The sequence below is a fragment of the Echiichthys vipera genome, assembly GCF_963691815.1.
Source record: "Echiichthys vipera genome assembly, chromosome: 20".
NCBI lineage: Eukaryota > Metazoa > Chordata > Actinopteri > Perciformes > Trachinidae > Echiichthys > Echiichthys vipera.
In genome coordinates, this window is record NC_139845.1 from 19,372,376 (window position 1) to 19,395,578 (window position 23,203).

A 23,203-nucleotide genomic window follows, 5' to 3' on the forward strand; every position below is an offset into this window, starting at 1 on the left:
AGCTGTTGCGGGGAGGAAAAATGCGATAAGGTCCATGAGAAGCGCACAGAGATGAGCGTAGCGGGAGCGCGTGGAGTGTTGTGGCCGTGCGCCTGCGGGAAGCCGGGGAGCAAGAATCCCAGCGCGCCGGTATTTTACGCCGGGATGCGAGAGACGACAGCAGTCAACATCATCTACTCAAAGGGAAAGTAAATATTATCTCGCGGGCGGGCTCCGTTTTTGTTTTGCCTGCGGTAAGTGAGAACCGGAAGAGTAGCTCTGTGTGGTTACGTCAGAGCTACTCCGCCAAGCACATGGTAGAGTCAAAACCCATACCTTAGCGCAAATTCCTACTGTCCTACAGTCTACCCTTCATACCGTACACCCCTAGGTGATACTTTTACAGAAGAGGTAAATGCAGGCTCTTGACTCCTGAATTCCTTTGCCTATTTTTAGCAGTAATTACAGAAAAGTACAAGGTACCAAAGAGGGTCAGTCACTGCCAGCTGTATTTACAGGAGGAGAACATTTATGTTGATTTTCACATATTCATGCATCTGCAACATCAGCCATTTGTTTATTTCAGTTTATTGGTACATTTGCACAAACTCTTTTTTCAATGAGTGACCTGAATCAAGCTAGGTGATATTGGTTGGCCAAAATGTTCGTCACGTGTCCATGAACGATATTCAATAGTGCAATGACTGTTATAAATGTTGTGCTATATTCAGTCTCTGTCAGTGTTCAGTGTTTACCCTATATTCATTCTGCAGCAGCGCACCGCCTTAACATCATGAACGAGGCAACTGTCTGTGGTTGGTTCCCATGTCTGCAGTAATTGCAGAACAGTCCGGTGTCTGTTATCTAAACTACAAGTCTACACTACTACACGTTAACGTGCTGATGGATTCGGTGGGATTGTGTTTTAGGTGAGCTAGACCAGAGAGCATTCTGTTTTCTCCATGCTTTCTGGCAGCACCAGTTAAGTAGTAACATTAGTAGCCGCAGGGTGCATTTGCTAGCTGTTGTCACCAGCTCACCAAACTTTTAGGTTGTTGACAAAATGTAGGTCTGTTTTGTAGTCCTCTTCTGCTTCATATTTCAAACTCACAAATGGGAAATGACCAGTTACAGTATGACTATAACGCAACTTTTTTCACCACCATCAAACATTTGAAATTGCCCTGAATCGTCCCAAATTTTTCCAAAAATCTCTTTTACATTTTGAGTTGTTACTTACTGATAATATAATAAAAACACAATAAATAATAGACTTCCATTAAAAACAATGGTTAATAGCCCTGCAAATGTCGCAGCAGTGCAAGAGCAGTGCGTTCGTCTCACTGGACAACACAAACGCGAGCCAGCTCTGTCTTTTTTCCATTTATTCCACCGACCGCAAACCCATTCTGGTTTGCAGAAAGTGTTCCAAACTTCAACAGGAAAATAAAGTCAGTGCCCACAAAAAACAAAAAAAAACTCTCTTCGTCCCGAGGTCGACCCGAGAGAGAACATTGATCGTCCTGGTGACGATTAATTACGTCCCTGGGACGACTGGGCGTCGTTAATCTTAATCCCTTCTGTAACGGTACTGCCACCTCCAGCTTCAAACAAAATATGATTGGACTCACTTGACCAAATCTATCCTATTGTTGATGGCGGCCCAGTGGAGGAGTGTTACGTTTTCTTTGTCTGGCTGCCGAACGTCAAAGCCCGCCTCCACCAACTCCCTGCAGCGCTCAAAGATTCCATACCTGAGGAGGAGGAGGGGAGAGGGAATAAAGTCTCCTCACATATAACACGGTGGTATCCTGATAACACATAAACACACACTGTAAATGAACAATAAAACACGCTGCCCTCCAGTTACTGTGTCACTTTTTCAAAAAGTCAGGTTTCAACAAATGTATCAGTTAATAGGTCAAGCTGCCTTGCTCTTAAAGACAGCATATTTTGAATGCAAACAGGTCCTAATAGCATGAATATGTAATTTTCCCCCATTCAATGTGAAAGTTTGTATTTGTATTAAAAAAAAAGTGACACCTTGTGGTTACCTCCCTGACACTAAACTGTGAATTATGAGAATGCAAAAAAAATAAATAAATGCATGCATTATTTCTTGAGGTTGCATCAGAATCCAACCACATGAAAGACCAAGCCCAAATCTTATCTTTATGTCACTGTGAGACAACACAGATATGCACACATATGATCCACTCACTGTGTGGCTTTGACAATGTCCCAGGTGCTATAGTCATCCACGTGGTTTTTACGGCTGACATTCTCACTGTAGCCGTGGTTGTAATGACTCTGGGGTTTGATTTCCTGAAAAGAAACAGGGAGGAAGAGAGACAAACAGACATAAAGAGAAGTCAGTAAGGTCGTGCTGCTTTATTAGATCAGCACCATTACGTACACTTATATATACTGGTAGTGGAGGTGTATTACATATTTCATTTTTGATACAGAAAAGTAACATGGATTACTATTTCTATTCTATTCTATTAGAAGATATGGAAATAGAATTGCAAAATTGCTTACATTAAAATCATGTTATTCCAATAACACCATACAGAAGTCCTGCCGATTGATATTCAACACTTCCAAAATTGGTTTAAATTAGATGATCAACAGAAAAAAGAAAGAAAGTATTCTGAGAAAATACGGCACAGTAATGTTTCAAGCAAAAATGTCCATTCTCTGTTTCAAACTTCACAAATGTAACAATTCACAGGTTTTCTGTCTCAAAGTTTTAGAGATGAAAGAAGCCATTACTGGGGCCTCTATATAAAAAGATCAAGAACACTTGAGCGTGCAGCCCTTTATACAGATACTAAACATGATATTTAAGTTTAAACAGTATGGTGAAGTCTATGACATTTAGATTAGATATATGTACTGTATGTGGTCTCGGCGTAAATCATAAGCGTGGAAAAAATGGTTTGTTTACCAATCCTTTGAGGCCATTTTTGCTTAGCCTTGCCCACCATGGTCGCAGTGACTACAGCGGCACAGTCAGCAGAGTACACATGGCCAGTTGTGTGGAGCTATGGTGAGAATTACATGATATCACCAAAGACTATGAACTTATGAATAATAACGTTGTAAACTGTCCTGCCGACAGGTGTGACACAACGCTTGGACCCGACATCAAACAGATTTTACCGTGCTAACTCTCTAGTACAAAGTCTGCATAATCCAACTGAGCTGATGTATGAATAGAGGCACTCATTGACTCCCCCCTCGCCTTGTGTTTTCAGTAAGTAGAAATTTCCTGTTGTGTGCTACATGAGAAAGAGAAACTGACAGGGTGCTGTCAGTCAAGAACAAGCTGCACACGCTCACAAAAAGGTCAATTCAGGCAACACAGGAGAAAGTGGGTGTGTCTGGGGCAGGGCATTAAGGTGATTAGATATCCCCAAAGCAATTTCAGGCAAAAGCAACTTTGCTTTTGCCTGAAATTGCTTTGGGGATAACGATGACCTGGACAAATGAGAACCTTCACAGGCAAGGTGAATAGACTTTTACACCTAACCACAGGGAGGGGTGTGTGTGTGTGTGTGTGTGTGTGTGTGTGTGTGTGTGTGTGTGTGTGTGTGTAGGCTATTTGACGTGTCAACACAGGTGTAATACCATTATCAACTGCTGAGTTGCACTGCAATGATTGCTGCAACTGAGCCATCTTCAAATGTTATTAGTTCCACCTGTGCATTTTCTGTTATGATAAATCAAAATAAGATCCGATTCATCTGGGAACAATAGAGAAACAAGAGTGCTCTGATGCTTCCAGGGCCATCAGAGAGCAAACAAAAACATTAGTACAAGATGGAATGGCTTGACTGAACTCCAGGACAGAGCCGCGGGCGATGGCCTTCCTCCAACACACTTAAGCATTCATTCTAATAATTGGACATTATTAAAAGAGGGGAAATAAAGGCTACAGGACAAGGACGAAGATGGGCTTGTTGAGTCCTGTTGCTGATGAAAACTTATCTGTCACACAGACTGTGCAACCTATATTCAATTACCCTCCATAGTAACGTCATGGAAACCACAATTAGCCTCCATCACCCAGAAACCAGGGCTGCAGGTGGTAACCACAGAGCACCCACACTGCCTTTTGCAGTTTTGACTTAATGAATGAGAGCTGAAGCTGATGTTGAACAGAGTTAAGTCATCGCTTCTAATTTACTGTCACAGAGAAAAACCAGTCCTTGCATTTTGTTGGATTTACTAAAAAACTAACTAAATTGGGAGGCAGAATAATGACAATTTTGGAATCAAACCTGGCGTCAAAACTGTGATGCCTGACCTGACGTGACCAGTGACACCAAAAGCAGGCATTCCAAAAGAAAACAACAACAACAAAAACAACAACAATAAGCCTTCTTCATGTCACAGACTAGGAAAAAGCACAGGTGTAACACAGTTGTTGATGGCTAAATTCAATTTAGCTACATCTGTTTAAGGGTCCTGGTATTGAACATGCTGGATCACTGTCATAATTTACTGGGACACTTGGATAGAATGGACCAATCATTAATGTGCTTTTACAACTATGACAAGCCAAACTATTTAAAATATTCAGTAGCCCACATTTATTAAGATATAGCATCAGTGGTAAACTTTATACGAATCAATAATATTAATATCGAATAATGATGTGGCATTATTTGTATGATAACATTTGCACCAACATGTCATAGTAAAATAAGTTAGGCAAAACAATATTATAACAATATCATATTTATTATTTTCTGATGCTCTTGAAGTTAAGATATTTACTTGAGCAAGCACAATAAGGTTCAATGCCTCGACCCCAATAATAGTGAAATAGTAAGGAGAAAAGTAGCAGTGTTGCTGTGATATAACGGGGAAAACAATAAAAACACAAGAGAAAATGACACTGATGAGGAGGATGAAGAAGGGTGTGACAGAGGAGATGTGAGGTGATGATCATATTTGTAATCCTGTATGTTTAAGGGGACAAAGCTTCCAGGAGGTATTTGTACTTTTCACAGACAACTTTTGGTCATTTACAAATCCTTACCATTCCATTTTAACTACCCCATGTGCTATTCAGACGAGTTTAGTTGCCAGAAAAACAGTGAGAGCAGCTCAAGCATGATCGTGACTGTGCTGAGCTTTTTTCCTACGACAGACTGACAAACGCAAGAAAGGAAGAGAGTGAAACTCAAAGTCTCTTCCTTCATCTGGATATTCAATTGAGGGAAACCATTTTCCCATCTTTCCAGGGACAAGGGTATGAGGGCCTGGCTCTAAGCAGCTGTTAAATCACTTTCTCCATCTCCCCTTCCATGGAGATAACCTTTGACCCGTTTCCAGTCACAGAAGCCTCACTCCCTCTGCTCATTCCCTCCTGCCATCTAGAACCATGCCGATGGCATTTGTAACTGTGGTGATAATTGCAGCCTGGGCATTTTTCAACTCTTAATTATAAAGCTGCTTACTGACCATGTATACGGAAAACAGGCTGGCAGTTATGATGATATTGTCAATAAAACATTATTATTATTATTATTATCTTATCCATTTCACACTAACCAAGTTGGAACCTCATCTGTTCGGTGAGACAGCAGGTTTGATTTTCGTCAATAGAGCTGGTCAGTGGACATATGGCAGCCACTCCGCCACCAGGGAGTGGGGTTGTAAGTCACATGTTACAAGGCACCATTCTAAAACATGCATGTTTAGTGGTTGACAGTAGAATTCAACAGTAGTTAGGATCATCATTTTGATTTGAATCAGGAAAACATGCAGCAAAATAATGTTTTTATGTTTTTTTCCAATGCATCTGCAAATACTTTGCAGTTATTGTGCTCTTCCTCTTCCTGGCTGTAGCCATGGCTCACAATTAGATTTGATCTGAAATCAGAGTCATTTCTAGGGACTAATTCAATATCCAAGGCACAGTTTACATCCATGGGTCAGGAGGAAGCAGATGGAAAACATTTCTCTTATGAGGGAAATAATGGGAACGCTCAAAGTAAACAGAATTAACGGTTTCCACTTTACACTACAGGTGAAGTATCAAATCAAGTGGCTGAGCATGTGCATTACCATTATGTTCCTTTTAACGCATGAACACTAATTTGCATTTTAAAATGATATCAGAAGCGAATGACATTTATCCCTTTTTTTCCTCGAGAGGGGAAATGTTTGCATTCGTCATGTTGAACTGGGTCAAAGAAAAAGTGTGCAGCTAAACTTCTGATGGTGTAATGCAGGTGCCTCATACATTCAGCTTCACTCCGCTCTCACTACAATCTACCCAATGACCCAGTTTCCAAGCAGCACCCTGCTGAAAGGAGGCACAACTTTAAGCCGAACCTGTATAGCCGCACAGGAAAATAAACTAAATCCATGATGAAGTTACCACTGTCAGACATATTCCTTCAATTTGACAGGTAGATGTGCAAAAAGGTCTTGTTGTGAATGCTCCTGTGAAATAATTCAAAGAAGTTGTCACACCTCTAAATTCATGGCAGTGACAGTTTTACCTTTGCAACATTGGAGAGAAATATACTTTAGACAAAGCACAAGCACAGCTGTTTGATGAATGGACCACCTATCTATTGTAGCTAACTTTATGTAGAAAATTCAATTCAAGTGGGAGCAAAGCGCTGTGATTCGTGTTGAATGTAATATTATGTTATACTGTATGCATTGGCTTGCTGGCTGCATGAGCCACTTGCATATCCTTGTAAGATACTGACAGATACAAAGCAAAAAGCAAGTACTTGATCCATTAAACGATTACTTTTAACCACCCGTACTAAATAACGTTTCAAAGTTATATAAACTGTGGTAGGGGAAAAACTGCCAAGACAGTGGTTCATTTTGTGTTGTTTAAACCCTCAACTGCTAGATAGCTGCCCTAATGTCCATGTAATATCTAGGCTTAGCCTCAACACTAGATCCAGACTGACAAGACTACTTAATTAAGTTGGTCTGAGGTCACTCAGAGTTTCCAGTCAAGTCCAACTGTGACATCCAGACAAACAAAGGAAGGAACCATTAACAACTTGTCAAGGAAACAAAGAAATGACATTTTCATTAAGTAGGAAGTCCCTCTCTCTAGTTAACCTGAGCTTAACGTTTCAAAGAGCAAAGATCTTCAACAGACATCAAGGACTAACAGCAAGTTGCCTACGTCAGTGTCTAAGTGCCACAGAGAGGAAAACATTGCTGTTACGATGCAAATGAGTAACAGACAAGGTGTGCAGGCATGTGAGACCAATTACCTTGTCTAATCTGATCAATAAAGTTTTTTTTTTAGATTTGCATATCATCCGTTTAGGAAATGCTTTTATCTAGAATGACTAAGGTTACATCCACACTACAACGTTATCCCCAAAAGTACGTACATCAACGTATTTGTTAAAAAAAACCCTAGGCCTAACTTTTGGAGTCCACGCTACCCTGCTGACCTGGTTTTAGTTTGAAAACGCTGATGTTCCGTTTAGACTGGAGGAGCAGAAACCGAGACACCCAAATTCACTTCCTGATTGGGTCCGTAAGTAAACAGACTATATCGGCCCTGACTACCAGTAAATAATTAAACATCGATAATGGATTACAATTGTCTCTGACCCTGTAATAACATCAAATCACATTATCAATCCTAACAGAGACATTGGCTCACCAAAGCCAAGTAAAGTTGGGACTGCATTCAATCTAGGTTGGGAGGGGTGTTAAATGACATGTTGACAGTTCAGATCAGCCTTTGCGTGTATAACCAATCTGTTTTGGTTGCAAAGTGGTATGAAGTTTCACTGCAGCATCTAAGGTAGAAAGGGTGCTCATAATCTCAAAAAGAAACACATTTTTAGTCATAATAATAGGTAAAGGATAATATTACAAACAAGTCTTCCATTGTCTGGTTCTCCTTCCTTTGTATGAACCAAACTCTCAAGAACACTGGATTAACATACAGTATGTGCCTTCACAAATGCAGCCATTGCGGACCACAAATTTCCCATTATGAACTCACATATGAACTGGGAGCCAATCCGAGACCAAAGCGAATCAATGTGTGACAATTGAACCGGCCAGGATGTAGCAGCATCACCAATGAAGTTCCATAGTGACATGATGTGTGAACAACTGGACACTACATTCAGTTGGATCTCGGAACCCATAGACTTGCATTTGGTAAAAATTTAGCCTCTTGGGTCAACTTCTAAACATTTTGTCTTTCCAGTGTAGCCAGCGAATATCAGGGCCAAGACTTCCTCTTTACACTGTCAGCCATTGTTTAAGCTCTGATTAACTTGAGCAACTTGAGACATGAAAATGGAGTTGAGAGACAATGTCTGTATAAACAGATATCTGCATTTAAATGCAGACAAATAATAACAATAGGTTAATAAAAAAAAAGCTAAATCGTTGTGGGTCCCAAGGTTGCATTTCAGCCAATGCATTCCACATATTTTAATCTCCACATGGACTGTTTACCTGCATGCAACCAAAGCAGGTTCAAGTGTGATTGGTCATTACTACTCGAGCTACAACGAAAGGAGGCCGCTTCCTCTACCTCTCTTTTCCTGTCGTCTATAGATTCTACATTCATATGCAGAATCTGTTAGATTGCAGAGATTACATTCAGATTAATTAAACTAAAGCAGCCAAATGGCTATTAATTGCTAAAGACACTCTCACCTTACAATAGCCAGGCACATTTTACATTATTAACTCATCTGTCTGCATCTTCCTGACTCAATGGACATTAAAGACATAAATGATTGCAAATGCACACTGCCACACTAAACAGTTATAACCAAGCTTTTAGGTAAACTAGGACACTCGACCTACTGGCTGCAAATAAACTAGCAAAACCAGACTGCTGAGTGAAAAGCATGCCAACTCTCATTTAGGCAAACTATTGTACTGAACAGAGCTCTTCCTGGTTATGGGATTTCCTGCAAAGCAAAGATGATAACATCAGATAACTGATAACAACTGATTACCAGTTCAATATGCATAACCTCTGGTCAGAGCCATGGAGTTTAATGGTGCAGTGCTGTATGCATGTGCAGTATAATTATGACATAATGTAAACAAAAGCCTATGCAAACTCCATCCACATTTTAATTCCATTGAGCAGCTAATGTATAATAATGATATAGATAACTTGGCCTCAAATAGGGTAACAGCTTCCAGCTAACTAAGTTAAAAGGAGACTATTAAACAAATGCGTTCCTGGCTTGTGTTATTCAACAATGTTGAAATTAATCAATTTTGACTGCAATGTTACTTCTTTCCGACAGTCCTTTAGTATTCATTTGTTTATCTTGATTCACAATACTTTAAATGCAAACAAAACGAAACATTTACAACGATATTAAATAATATGACAGAAACGACGAATGCTAAGTGACATATTGACAGATAACGTTACTGAGAATCCCATCCAAGCTGAACTGCTGCGGGTTAGCTAGCTGAGGGGGGCTACAACATGCCATAATATGACAATAACATTATTTCAAGAAAGAAAATGTTTATTTTTTTATTTGACACTGTTAATATTAACGTACTATAACCACTGACTTCACACAGCTTCTTATACCCATTTACACTTGATCCCAATTTCCATCACCGCAGCTAACGTTACACCAGCCCCAGCATTACCAGTTAAGCTAACGTTATAAAGCTAACATCGCATGACTGTAAGGATTAGGCATTAACCATTACAGACTTAAACACACCGCTAAAAACCTTGTTTACTAGCTGCACGGCGTCACTACCACGGATAGCACCACATAGCTTAACGTTAACATTTCCAGGAACATCTGCCCAGCGTTTCCCTGCTATGCAGTAGCAGGAGGAGGAGGGGGCTAGCGTTAGCACCTTTAGCATCGTTAGCTGCCTGCCACCCCCCACCGGTGGTTTTGCAGGGGGCATCGCAGTTTCCGAAAAGGCACGGAAAAATCACAAGGCCACCCTCGCACAGACAGGTGTAACGTGCTTTGTAAGATTCGTGTATCCGTGCGAAGGCGTGAAGTCCACAAGGACCGTACCTCGGGATGGAGAATAGGGACGCAGCCAGCTTCTTTCTCATATTCCTCCATAGCGTCGGCCATCTTGGTGGTGGTGTTCGCTGGGCATTGTGGGTAAAGAGAGGCTGTGTAGGGGGGAAACAAACAGAACGAGGAGAGAGGAGCTGTCAAAAACACAAAGGAAGGACAGGCCCCATCACACAGAAGGTCACATCATTTTATCGTAGCCAGTGACAGGGAGATACTAATGCACAACAAAAGACTTACAAGGGATGATTATTTCAAAGATCATGTTTCAAACACAATAGCCAATTCTGAGGTTTTATGTGGGCTAAGAAGAGGCTGCTGAAGGGCTCGTGCCAGTATGGACAGGCAAAGAGAACATGGAAAAGATGTGCTCAGAGTACTTGAAGGAGGCATGGCACAGTTTCCCCCTGGCTTAGTTGGTTAATTTGACAAAAGCAGAGTCAACCAGCGGGGTTTACGGTAAACAGTTCATAATAAGTGTAGTCCTATATTTCCTGTGTTTTTGTTGTGATACTTTGAAGTAAAAGCTCAAGTCCAAATAGTATCCTTTATCTTTGAAATCTTCTTTGCTCAACCGTTCATCTGTGGGAATTTCCACGATTTAACCAACAATTTAAATATTTGCTGCACCTAATACATTATTTACACTGCAAGTTAGTTCATTTACATTTAAGCCTTTATTCTTTATTCAGCAACTGGCAAGTTCAGATACACATATTGTTCAATTAATTATTATTATTATTTCCTTTGGAGACTCAGAGATTCACATCAGAAATGCAATTTATTTCCACTAATTTAATTTGTTATTTGAGTAATTCAATTTCTGCCATTAATCCATCATAATCTGGAAGATCAGCTATTATTATGTCATTATGCAGGCTCTTTTTTGTTTGTTTGTTTCTCATACTTGCATGAGTAATGTAAAATATTGGGTTTTTTGTCGCTGTGATAGCATCACAACCGGTCCTCAACTGGAACCACTTCTCAATTCCCATCCCGAGGGTTAAGTCTAGGAGGTTTCTTCAAATAGAAAAGCTGCTCATCATCTTGTACACCTCCATCATCCAGTCTGTCCTGTGCACATCAATACTGTCTGGTTTGGATCAGCCATCCAACAGGACAGGAACAGACTGCAACAGACAATCAGGTCTGCAGAAAAAATCCTCGAAGCCGACCTGCCCTCCATTCTGGACCTATACCAGTCCAGAGTGAAGAAACTGGCAGGGAGGATCGCTGCAGACCCCTTACACCATGCACACAAACTGTCTGAACTTCTTCCCTCTGGTAGGTGTTACAGAGCTCTGTATGCAGAGACCACCAGACACAAAAACAGTTTCATCCCCCAGGCCGTCTCCCTGATCTCCCCATAATCCCCCTGCCATTGCATGCCCATTTGCACTAAACATGTATATATATTTATATCTTTCATCTTGTCTTCTTTGGTAAATACTTTATTTTTATTTTGTGCTTTTTGTATTTTTGTGTAATGTGTACACAGAGGAGAGAAAAATCCAGAGTCAAATTCCTTGTATGTTTGCACATAAATGGCGAATAAAGCTGATTGTGATTCTGATTCTGAAAATGCATGCAAAAAAAACAAACACATGAACAAGAATTACATTAACAATATTTAAACAATAGGTAAATGAACATGTTTTTGTATTTTTGAGTGGAATAAACAAAATAAAAAATCCTTTATGTTTCCCCATGTCATGTGTATGAGTATGTCCCCCATGCCCATCACAGTCTACTAAAACCTAAACCACCATTAGCCACTGGATGTCCCTCTTGAGCCAAGCACGCAGCTCCCTGACTGAAGACAACTGTAATAGCCCAGCACAGTTTTATAAACCTACAGATTGTTTCCAATATTATCATAGAAGCTAATGAATGTCAAGTATGTATATATGCGAATATTACACCACTTACTACAGATTAAAAAAAACAGCTGTTGTTCATATATGAAACATACCACTGTAATTATAAATGCACCTTTCTCTCTTCATCTTGCACCTTAAAATCCACATAGTATATTGTAATATAGTGTTTTAAATTTGCGATGTGTACTCTTATTGTAGTTTATAATTTATATTTTATATTTTGTATTTCTGATTGTATTGTACCGCTGCTACGATTACCTAATTTTCCCTCGGGGCAAAATAAAGTTATCTATCTATCGACAAGCATGTTAAAGCAGGTTTCCCACAATGACTCCCAGAAGCATGCTAGACATGGTATTTATGTGGTGTTCGATTACATTATTATCAGCCCACATACACAAATAGAATTTTAGCAGATACGTATAGAATTACTGTGACTAAATGACTGTGGATTACGGTTTTATACCCTTTAGGTGACATACTTACATCATCGATAATAATAAGTGTGAGGTGACAAACATAATTCAATGATTTCTAACGGTGATCAGTTGCTACGTTTGGAGTGAAAGTGGACCGGACCACATCACATGTTCACAGTGTCCTGTCCAGCCCAGCCACGCAAATCAGATCACGGTCATCACCGAGCAGAAACAAGGGAGGAAGTCTCATGCTCTTGCGTCAAGGTGCCCCGTAATAAATCACAGACCGGATATTAAGTGTTGGACTACAAAATAAAGCCGGGACTCAGGTGTTGGTTCAATAATGGAACTGTATTATAAAACCAAAACTGCGTCTGCTATTACTGTTGATTCTACTACAAACTATAATACGAATTCAAATAAAAAACACAGTCAAATCAATATAGCAAAATGAAAAGTCAAAAGAAAACATTATTCATATAGCAACGGAAAAGAAATAATAAATAATCATTAAAAAAACAACAACAATGTGACCAATAATTAAAAAAAAGTTTACCAAAACCAAAAAATGAAAAAGCGTTTCTCAAAAACGAGGTTCTACTTTACAACAGAGGAAATACTTGGCACATGTGGCTATACACGTTTTGAATGTATTTTGATATCTTATAATTCTGTACCCTGTTTCCTGTCTCTACTTTGAATTTAGATTGTCTGATTGTTTTACGTTTGCAGATGTATGTCTGTCATTTGTGCTGCTGCTTGTCTTAGCCAGGACACTCTTGAAAATAATGTTACTTTGTCTACAAATATTCTTTTTTAATTCAAATTCTATTCTGTCCTATTTAATGTTGGTTTAGTTTATGCAACTCTTATAATATATTTTTGTTACTTTAGATACTTATCCGTATTCATGTTGTTTATGTCTGTTGTTTTTCTCCTGTACTACTGTAACTGTAATTTTCCCGATGACGATTAATAAAGGCTTATCGTATTTGATTGGTCTTATGTTATGGTGTCTCTTCTTCTTCTTCTTCTTCTTCTTCTTCTTCTTCTTCTTCTTCTTCTTCTTCTTCTTCTTCTTCTTCTTCTTCTTCTTCTTCTTCTTCTTCTTCTTCTTCTTCTTCTTCTTCTTCTTCTTCTTCTTCTTCTTCTTCTTCTTCTTCTTCTTCCTCTTCTTCTTCTTCTTCTTCTTCTTCTTCTTCTTCTTCTTCTTAGCTTTTAGTTTGGAATGTGTAACCGGAAACACTGTGCATGCAGGCAGGTTTGACCGTTGTCGACTCAAACCCATCACAGAACCGTGCAGGCGGGCTAGTTGCTAACAAGTTGACTGAATATCAGTGGTCAACAGACAGAAGAAAGCATACCAGTAAGTGTGAAGATACTTTTAACTGTCCAAACTTTAATATTGTAACTACATGACGCCGCTTGGCTGAGGAGGACGCGAGCCATCACCAACCGAACCAGTGAATACCTAACGTCAGTAACAACGTCGTTAGCTAACAGAGAGAAGACACACAACCGTCTCTGAAGACTGCCTGAATAGCTACAGCCAGCGTTTTCCTCCACTGAGCCAGTCAGACAACCTACCGACTGACCCCCGACGAAGCAAAAGGTAAACAAACAAAATAGCAAAAAAACACGAAATGAACGCTGTCTTCCACCAAATGCTAATGTTGATTAAACGCGGCTAGCCTAATTGCTAATCGCCTGTATGAGTCTGTGGCGAGTTGACAGCCGTGACTGTGCAGTCGAGCAGTGCGTATTATTATGTAATAAACAGGGTTAGCGCTATCTGAATGGAAGTCTAGCAGCTTCTCCATCTCCGTACGCGTCCCGTATGCCTTTGTGTCTGTCCAAAGTCACACCACGATGGACATTTTTTCCGAATAGTCTTCATTTAGTCACAAGTGTGTAACGTTAGCTTGTTCGCAGTCGTGTAGTCAGGACGCGGTGTGCTTTGCAGCAAAGTGGTGAGTGGCAGTTTCCTCCAGTCACACTGTATCTCGATGATTTATAGCAGAAGCAGAGCATTTGAAATCTATTTGGCCGCGATGTCCTGTGGTATGTTTCAAGAACAGTGCTGAAAATGTTGCTGCCTTTCTCATCTGACCTCCCCTGCTGTCTTGTGTTACCCTCCTGCATCATCCTCACACATATGATCCTGCTGCAGTGTTGCATGTCGGCAGACTCCTCAGCCCCGGTGCTCTGTCATCACTTTCACCTGACAGGAGCCAGAGCCAGGGGCAGGAACAGGAGACCGGCCGGCAGTAAGGACAGTTACTAATTGTATCAGACAACTGGTGCATCCGGTAGATCCCGATCTGTTATCAGATATCTGGTATCAGCATGTCCTATTATCCACTTGATTTGATCTACTTGTATTTTTGCATGATTTGCACATTTACGTGAATCCTCAATTAGATTTTGTAGTTTAAATCTTTGTTTTTATACAACTGGATGCCCTCTGGGCGCCTCCCTAGGGAGGTGTTCCAGGCACATCCAGCTGGGAGGAGGCCTGGGGGAAGACCCAGGACTAGGTGGAGAGATTATATCTCCACACTGGCCTGGGACCGCCTCGGGATCCCCCAGTTAGAGCTGGTTAATGTTGCCCGGGAAAGGGAAGTTTGGGGTCCCCTGCTAAAGCTGCTGCCCTTGCGACCCGACCCCGGATAAGCGGTTGAAGATGAGATGAGATGAACTGCATATAATAATCTAGATCACATTGAGCTCACTTGTAATTGACCTCAGGCGATTTGAGCCAATGATGAAAATACCTGTCTGTTTATTCTGTCTGCCCGTGCTTCCGCCACTCACATTGCACATTTCCATGTTTTCCATTCTCTGTGTATTTGCATGCAAATGAAGGGTAATCCCAGACTTTCCATGCCAAACATTTGCTGAGGTGAGGCTCACAATCCAGGGTCACAAGAGCGACCAGCTCATTTGCCAGCCAAATGGAGTTTCCATTCTGCCCTTCTACAACCACAGCTTGTTGTCTGCTCACTGCTCTGGTAGAAGTACAGATCTACCGTAAATTTGAATGCAGAATCTACTTTCGGAGCGCAAGCATTGTATTAATACTCACAGCAATAGAGCATTTTTGTTTGGGTTGTTGTTTGCACAGTGACGGCAGGAAAACACTGAACTGGAAAAGGAAACTATTCTAAATATGTTGTTTTGGGCTTAATTTCATGTGCTAATGCTTTTTTTAATATTAATTTCCATTTTTTTCTTTTAATGCTGCTGTGGAGTGTTTCTTTGTTTTATTGCACCATACAATGACAAATAAACTATCCATCTATTTATCAATCTATCTATTTTTGGACTTATATATAGGACTCAAATAGAGCCTTACTAGTTTTTCCGACCACTCAAGGCACTTTTAAAGTACTTGTCACATTCACACTTTCGCACACATCCATACACTGATGGCAGACACTGCACTTACTCATCAGAATCTAATCGAATCATTTAGAAGCACAGTCACACACTTGTGGCACAGTCATCAGGAGCAATTTGGGGTTCACTTTCTTGCCCAAGGACACTTTGACATGCAGAATGGAGGAGCTTGGGATCAAACCATCGTTCTTCGGCTTAGTGGATGACCCGCTCTACCTCCTTAGCCACAGCCACTGTTCTTAAACTTTCTTGTTATTAGTGTGCCATATCAACGTTAAGTTTAACTTGCATTAAGTTGGGGTGCCCAGTAGCTCATCTGATAGAGTGGCGTCCTACCACTGTATATTATCCCCAGGAGTCGACTCGGCTGCCATTCTTATGAAATTATCCACATCTGAGTTGAAATCATCAATCTTGTTCACTAGCAAAAAACTTTACAAATAGTTCTATTTTTCTTTTTTCTGTAGTTAACTTAAATGACATACTATGAAGCACATTCATTGTAGAAAATGAATATTGAGCAAGAGCTTGCCAATTTATCAGCAATCATATTTATCATAAAATTTTTCATTTGCAGAATAAAATGCCACATTTGTTAAGTCTATTGAATGTTACCTATTAGAAAGCCTTTATGGAGAGCTAAGTTCATGGATAAGAGGTCTGTAATGGAACATTTACCTTGTGATTCACCGTTATGTTAATGAAGCTGATTAATTATGCCAAGTGCTATAGAGGACTAACTTGTCCGAAGGAGAGAGGCTGTTTCTTTGGATACGAGCAGTATTAAGGACTTGTCTGCACAAAGCAGCTGGTGTATTCCTGCTTTACATACTGTAAATAATTATTTCCTACGATACATTTAGTAAAGTTAGGTGCATGCAGGAAATTGAAGAAACCGATCTTTTAGCTGTGGGACACAATTCTGTATAGTTTGATTTTGTACATCTACAGCTGTTTTTACGGAGCTAATCTGAAGGGCGGAGTCTTGTGTCAACAGTAGCTTTCATTTGCACTTTATTGTTTTATGTGTTTGCACAGGCATGAGGAATCAGATGCTGTAATACTGGTAGGACAAAATGTGATGAGCATGTTTGTACACCCTTCCTTTTAGAATAAACATATCAAGGGTGGTTTTAAATGTTTTTTTTGAGCAAACGTTTGTATTTTCTCGTGGTCAGTTTTGACATTGAACATTTCATCAGCAAATATAGACAGAAGTTTGAAGTCTTTGCACAACTCTGTTGCACATATTAAGCACTTTTCTCAATGGATTATTGCTTTCCAGTGAAAAATGAATCCCTCAGTTACCCAAAGATGAGCATCGGCTGGCAGGAGCACATTAGCCTGGCATCGCAAGCCTCATTCACAAATGTGTATTACTCTGGAACCTCTGGGTTCATTTTGGATTTCCACGGGGCATTATCAACGGTGCAAAGCAAAATGCTTCTGGATGCAGTTAGATAGACCTACAACCTATCAGAGCAATGAAACGAGCACTGCCTAGTTTGACACTTTGATCTGAGTTTTCGTGAGTCCGGTAAGTTGTGCTGAGAGGACCTGATGGTGACCCATTCAGTCATCGTCTGACTGACTGAATGGCCCCATTATGAGATAAATGGGTATGATTGACTTCCGCAGGATCTGGCTGCCTGGAAATCTGTCTGTACAGGAGCGTATCCAGACGTACCTACCAGAGCAAAAATAACATGAGCTCAACACATTTGTCTAGTTTCCTGTGACTCACAGCAACTCGTCTGTTTGCCACCCTTGCAAAATGTCATATACATACAACTGGACTGGGATTGCAGCTGTTCTGTTATGAAACATGTTTCCCCACTATGCAAGCACTTTTTTTGGTGAAAGTGATGAATTCTATATTATGTTGAGTGGGAACTTTTCTTTATTAAGTTGATGCTGTCTTTGTGGAGTCTGCATTTTGATCTGAGCGTTGTCCCTTCTGATGGTAAATTAGTTTGTACAGCAGGTCCATGGTCATGTATTCACAACCTTTTTTTTCCAATCAGAACTGTGCTTTGCTTTAAAATAGCTAAAACTGTGAAATGACTGAAAACATCTAGTCTTCATGCTCAAGCCTAAGTAAAGACAGAGCAGAAGTCATGCTCATCTCAGCTAATACCAATAGACGCTAAAAGCACCAAGCCTTGTGAAGTAAAGTATGCATTTACAGTCCTTAATCACACTGACAGTCATTAAAGGACTTCATATTATGAAACAATAAAAAAGTCTCTCCCTGAGCAAATATTCACCTGTCAGTAAGGAAGTAAGTCCCACAACAGCCTTGTCTCTTCTGCCTCCAGACTGTCGCACTAGTAGGAGCCATAACAAATGCTGCGTTGCTCCTGAAGTTATTGAAATGCCAGGGTCAGTGCATCAGTGCGACAAAATCTTCCCAGCTGGGACCCTTAGGCCACTGGCTTTGGCCTGAGGGTTGATTGGATGCATTTGCTCCAGGGTTGTCACAATACTAGAATTTCAAAGTTGAAAGAGATACCCAGAAAAATACTCAATAGAATTTCCGATACTACAGGGAGAAAATTACAAAGAAATGAAGGCAGCCTTTTGAAAATAAAGATAAGAACAGTACAAACAACATCTGTCTGATGTAATGAAAAGAAAAAGAAAACATACTCTCTTGTTTGTTTTAGTTTGTTGTATATCTCAGGGATCTCTGTGGACATTAAATGATTCCAAGAAGGAGGTTAAATCATTGATTCAGTTGGTGAATAAGTTGTTGTTAGTCAGGTTTCTCCACAGTGTAAACAGCGATCTGCTCGTCCATACTAATGTATTCAGCCACAGTCCTGTTTGTCTTCTGTGTTTCTGCTGACTTGGTTCCATATTATCTTTGCTGATTAAATAGAGTTGGTGTAGCAGGCTGCCACTATATCTGTCGCTTTGCTGGTTGACCTTTCAGACAGGTTTTTGTGTCATCCTTTTCAATTCACATCTCTTAAAGTTAGATGGACAGGACTGATGATGTTAGCTGCTTAGCTCCACCGTTAACGTTACTGTTTATTATTAGACGCCAGCCGTTTGTTTACATCCTTAGCCTCTCTGTGCTTGTTAGACTTGTATGTTCAATAATTCCAAATGGCATTTTTGCTTTGTTCAGTTTCTATTAAAACTGGTAATGATGTCCTCCAGCAGCAGTGCTAGCTGTGTTCAGTGAGCTCAGTGAGTAACCTTTCAGTCCTTTTTCAGTGTGAATATATCCAACAGCAGGACACAAATCAGGTTACAGTTTGGGCCACTTTACTTTGGCGTCTTGTTAAACAGCCTTTATTACCATCCCAGAGAGGGTTATGGCTTACCAATGAAGACCACCGTTTTTATTCTAATGGCAACATTTCATTGTCTCAGCCTTCATTATTCCGAGAAGCTCAACTACCCTTGGCTCCCTTACAGCCAACAAAACTGAACAAACATGCCTTTAATATGCACTTGTCTCCAGCGTTGAAAGGGTCTCGTTAAGTGTGGTTTCTTGTGTCAACCTTGCACCAGGCACCTGCTGAGCAGGATTAGTTATTTGATAAAGAAGCTTGGGTGTTTCAAGCCCTTTTTTAATGGATGTCCAAGCCCATTAACTTCTGTGTCAACCCTCTCCAAGACCCCAGAGCATAGCTTTGGAAGAAAGGGAACCTTATTTTAGTATATTAAATATACACTAGAGTGGATCGATCAATATGGATTGTTTAGGGCTGATGACGTTTTTTTTCTCATCAGCCTCAGCCGGTGACCGTTACGGATTGCTGATCTTGTCTGGTACATGATAGACATTAACACAAATTAATATTCAACTACATATAAAACAGATCTCTCATCAGCAAATCTCTTCTTGGAGGGGGGGGGGGGGGTTGCGCTATGATATCACTGTTATGGCAACTCCCCCCCGCTTCAAATAGGGAAAGAGGTAGAGAAACACACACACGTCCAAACCTCCAGCCAGGTGGTCGCTAAATAAAACTTGTAAAACTATGACACCTAGGAACAACATGGGCATTACTTAATCCGAATGAGGGCAGAAAAACGGCGAACGCAGCAGCCCGCAGCAGCTGCCAATACAGGTAAAAAATGCAAATATGGGCTGATAATATTGGTCAGTCTATCACTACCTTAGAGCATGGTCTGGACCTGCTCCAAAATATGAAAAGTGTCTTGGCAATTGATCGTCCCTAAATATGTGTTTTTTTTATCTAGAAGTTCAAAGACAAAACCTTTGATCTACTGTGGCACTGAAACCATTTCCTTCTAAGCTGACGTGTAACTGTGGATCAGCTGTTGTTTTGACAGCCGTGAGCTACTGCTGGACAATATGGCCGAAATCTTCTATCCTGACATGGGTCATTTCATATCTCGATATCGATTGATATCATGATACAGTATGTTTTCTGGCTATTCACTTAATAAAAAAAGAAATAGTTTTTACGACATAACAGCATTGTAAAGCCCATTTTTGTATATTCTGGTATGAATTTTTATACGTAACAATTGAAAGACAAGAGTTTATTCTAATTTATTTACAATATTAGTAAGAAAAAATCAACATTCACATCAGATTTTCTGAAACATTTGAGTTAGTATGAGCTTGTAATTATCGATTTAGGTGACATCATTTCTTATCTGGATATATGATTTCATCACAATACAATTACTCTGAAAGACAATAAATGACCATATTGAATTATCGCCCTCCTCTGAAATGGAAAACAATAAGACTTCCTTAAAATGGCCTTACTCATCTTTCACACCAAATGTGTATGAAATGCATGCATGTTTTACAGTAGTGGCATGAAGAGTATTAGCCATACTACTGTACAAAGCAGGTGCATAGCAGAGGTCTCTATTTGGCATCTAACCTTAATTCAGTCCAACTTTGGCTTTGAGACCTGGTGGAAAACCAGTGCAACGTGCACCGCTGTGGCTATCACAACAGCCAAAGAGGTTGCATTTGCAGCCACAGATTCCATAGACAACAATGACCTCGCTCTGCTTAATTTCACACTGACCCTAACCCTGCTTGGTATGGTGATATTTTTTGAATTAATCCCAAACATCTATACACTTCATATAAAAATGTAGTAGAATAGAGTGAAGCATTTTCCGCGGAGATGAATTGATCTTATTTTGAACGCTGAGGTGTCGTGTCTTCATTCCACTTTTGAAATGTGAAAGGCCACGGCAAGTTGAAAGTCCCAAATTGTCTCTTCCTTTTCACTTTGGTTAAATCATTATGATACTGGAGTCTTCTTTGCTATCCACAAATGGTTATATGAATCAGACCTGGGCCCTACCCTCATGGAGGAATCTTGCTGTGCTACATAACTTTCATTTCCAACCACCAGACGTGTAGAAGTCACCGCTTCCAGTCCTCCGCAAAAAAAAACCCCAACATTATGTCTGAGCTCCCGAGCTGACTAATAAAAGCTTGGCTGGGACTGTAGGTGTGTGCCCTTGAACACGCCCAGCATTGTACTGAGGGCATCTCGGTTGCATCACAGGATATCTATAAGAGGAGACAGACGTTCTGGATAAAACGTTTGACGGGTGGTGGAAATGATAACCAGTGAACCATGTTTTTATTTGTGAGAACATGGAAGCTTAATGACTACAATCCACTGTTGCAGCCTTCTGAAAGGATCAGTTAAATATGTTCTTGTGTTCTTTGAACGTGATGGAAACAAATGCCCTGGGAGTTTTACTCACATATCGACTTCAGTGCCTGAAATTGGAGGTTTCCCAGTGCTCTTGACATTTTAGTTCCACTTCCAGCAGGTGGTTACATTCCCATTTTTCACAGCTTGACCTCTTTGTCTCTATTTTAAAACAGGGTGCGACTTGATGTATGTCAGATAAACTCTGAGAGCTCAGTGTGTTTATTGATCCGGCTCTTGCACAAATGATTTGGACCGACCATGAAAACAGCTCAATGGAGTAAAGTTAGTGTCTATCCGGCTGTTAAGTCTGACGTAACACCCTTTCAAAATACGATTTCTCGGTCCAAACGTTCTGTTGAAACAAAACAGATAACAACAGTCGGACATGTCGTCAGTAAAACATCTTTTTCACGATAAGAAAGAGGTAAAATGACGATTACGTTGTTTAAAAAAAAACAAACTCAGATCTGTTCAAACAATGGGGAACATGGCACTGGGATGTTGTAGAAATACGAGGCTCGGAACGTCTTGGACCCGGGAATCACATTTTGAAAGGGTGTAACAGCCGGATAGCTCCAGTTTTACAAGCTTTTGTAATTCAAGGATCAGTGTCAGTGCAGTGTTAATATTTCGGATTCCCTGAGGTTCTAGGATAGCAAATCAGAAGTGGCCTTAAAGACAGAAGTTAGTAAAATTCTTTTTTTTGCATTTTCAACATCAAAGTGTTGTCCTCAATCTCTTGGCTGAACGGGATTCAAAACACAACCTTTCTTTTGAGATGAGTTGTTTTCACTTGTTCACTTGTATCTCTCTTTCTACCTTTTGTGCTGTTTTATCAACAAATTCATCTCATCTTCATCCGCTTATCCGGGTTCGGGTCGCGGGGGCAGCAGCTTTAGCAGGGGACCCCAAACTTCCCTTTCCCGGGCCACATTAACCAGCTCTAACTGGGGGATCCCAAGGCGTTCACAGGCCAGCGTGGAGATATAATCTCTCCACCTAGTCCTGGGTATTCCCCGAAGCCTCCTCCCAGCTGGACGTGCCTGGAACGCCTCCTTAGGGAGGCGCCCAGGGGGCATCCTTACTAGATGCCTGAACCACCTCAACTGGCTCAACATATTAGCATTTTCTCAAAATCCCCTCAGTGTCTGTTGTATCACTGTTTAGATAAGTTATCTTTGTGGGCCCATCTCTGCACCTTGCATTCAGGTTGTGCAGGCTTTTACGGAGTCTCTGGGCAGGGATTTGGCTAATAATTGCTGTCATTTGTGGAAAAGAATGCCTCTTTCACCAACAAAGAGACGTTTAACTTAGAGGTATTGTTGGAGAATTTAGCCTTTGGCTGTGCTCTGTCCTCCATCTCTCTTATATATAGTAGAACTTGCACAGTTTGTGACACTAAGTGTCACACTTGTTTTTGGCCTTTGTCACCGTCTTCAGTCTCATTAATCCAACTGAATTTGACTTTTCATAGCAGTGGTGTAATCTCCTCACATGGCTATGACTTGTGCACCACCCAGTAAGGTCAGATGAGTTCCTCCTGTCCTCTCTTTCAAAGGTTCATTACAGGCAGCATTTTGTAAGATTTTGGAAAGTGCTGAGGGAGATAGTTTAGGTGGAATTTAATGATCGCCACAGGAAGGATTTTGGCCGAAGCTTTTACCAGGAGAGGTATGGCAAAATAGATTAAATATAAAGAAATATTAAAAATATTATAATTATTTTGTTAAAGACTGGACATATAATATTGCTTTCTGTTAAAATCAGAAGTATAATCCACTTTTAAATCTGCAATTTTCACATCA

At 40.4% G+C, this 23,203-nt stretch overlaps 2 protein-coding genes across 4 annotated transcripts in view; one reads left to right on the forward strand and one right to left on the reverse strand.

Annotated features, from left to right (window-relative positions):
- Positions 1 to 10,087, reverse strand: part of zdhhc17 (zDHHC palmitoyltransferase 17) — a 34,142-nt gene extending 24,055 nt beyond the window's left edge. Inside the window, exons 1-3 of the mRNA XM_083935603.1 lie at positions 10,020 to 10,087; positions 2,201 to 2,304; positions 1,611 to 1,733 (exon numbers count right to left, since the gene is read on the reverse strand). Of these exons, the coding sequence (XP_083791729.1) occupies positions 1,611 to 1,733; positions 2,201 to 2,304; positions 10,020 to 10,082 (290 nt within the window). The 5' untranslated portion in view covers positions 10,083 to 10,087. The remainder of the gene's footprint in view (positions 1 to 1,610; positions 1,734 to 2,200; positions 2,305 to 10,019) is intronic.
- Positions 10,088 to 13,619: 3,532 nt separating this feature from the next.
- osbpl8 (oxysterol binding protein-like 8) overlaps positions 13,620 to 23,203 on the forward strand; it is a gene marked incomplete at its 5' end in the record, with an annotated part of 98,424 nt that continues 88,840 nt past the window's right edge. For 2 of the 3 annotated variants that reach the window (XM_083935545.1, XM_083935547.1), the window contains one exon: positions 13,620 to 13,936. The remainder of the gene's footprint in view (positions 13,937 to 23,203) is intronic. The other variant, XM_083935550.1, reaches the window with a different exon arrangement.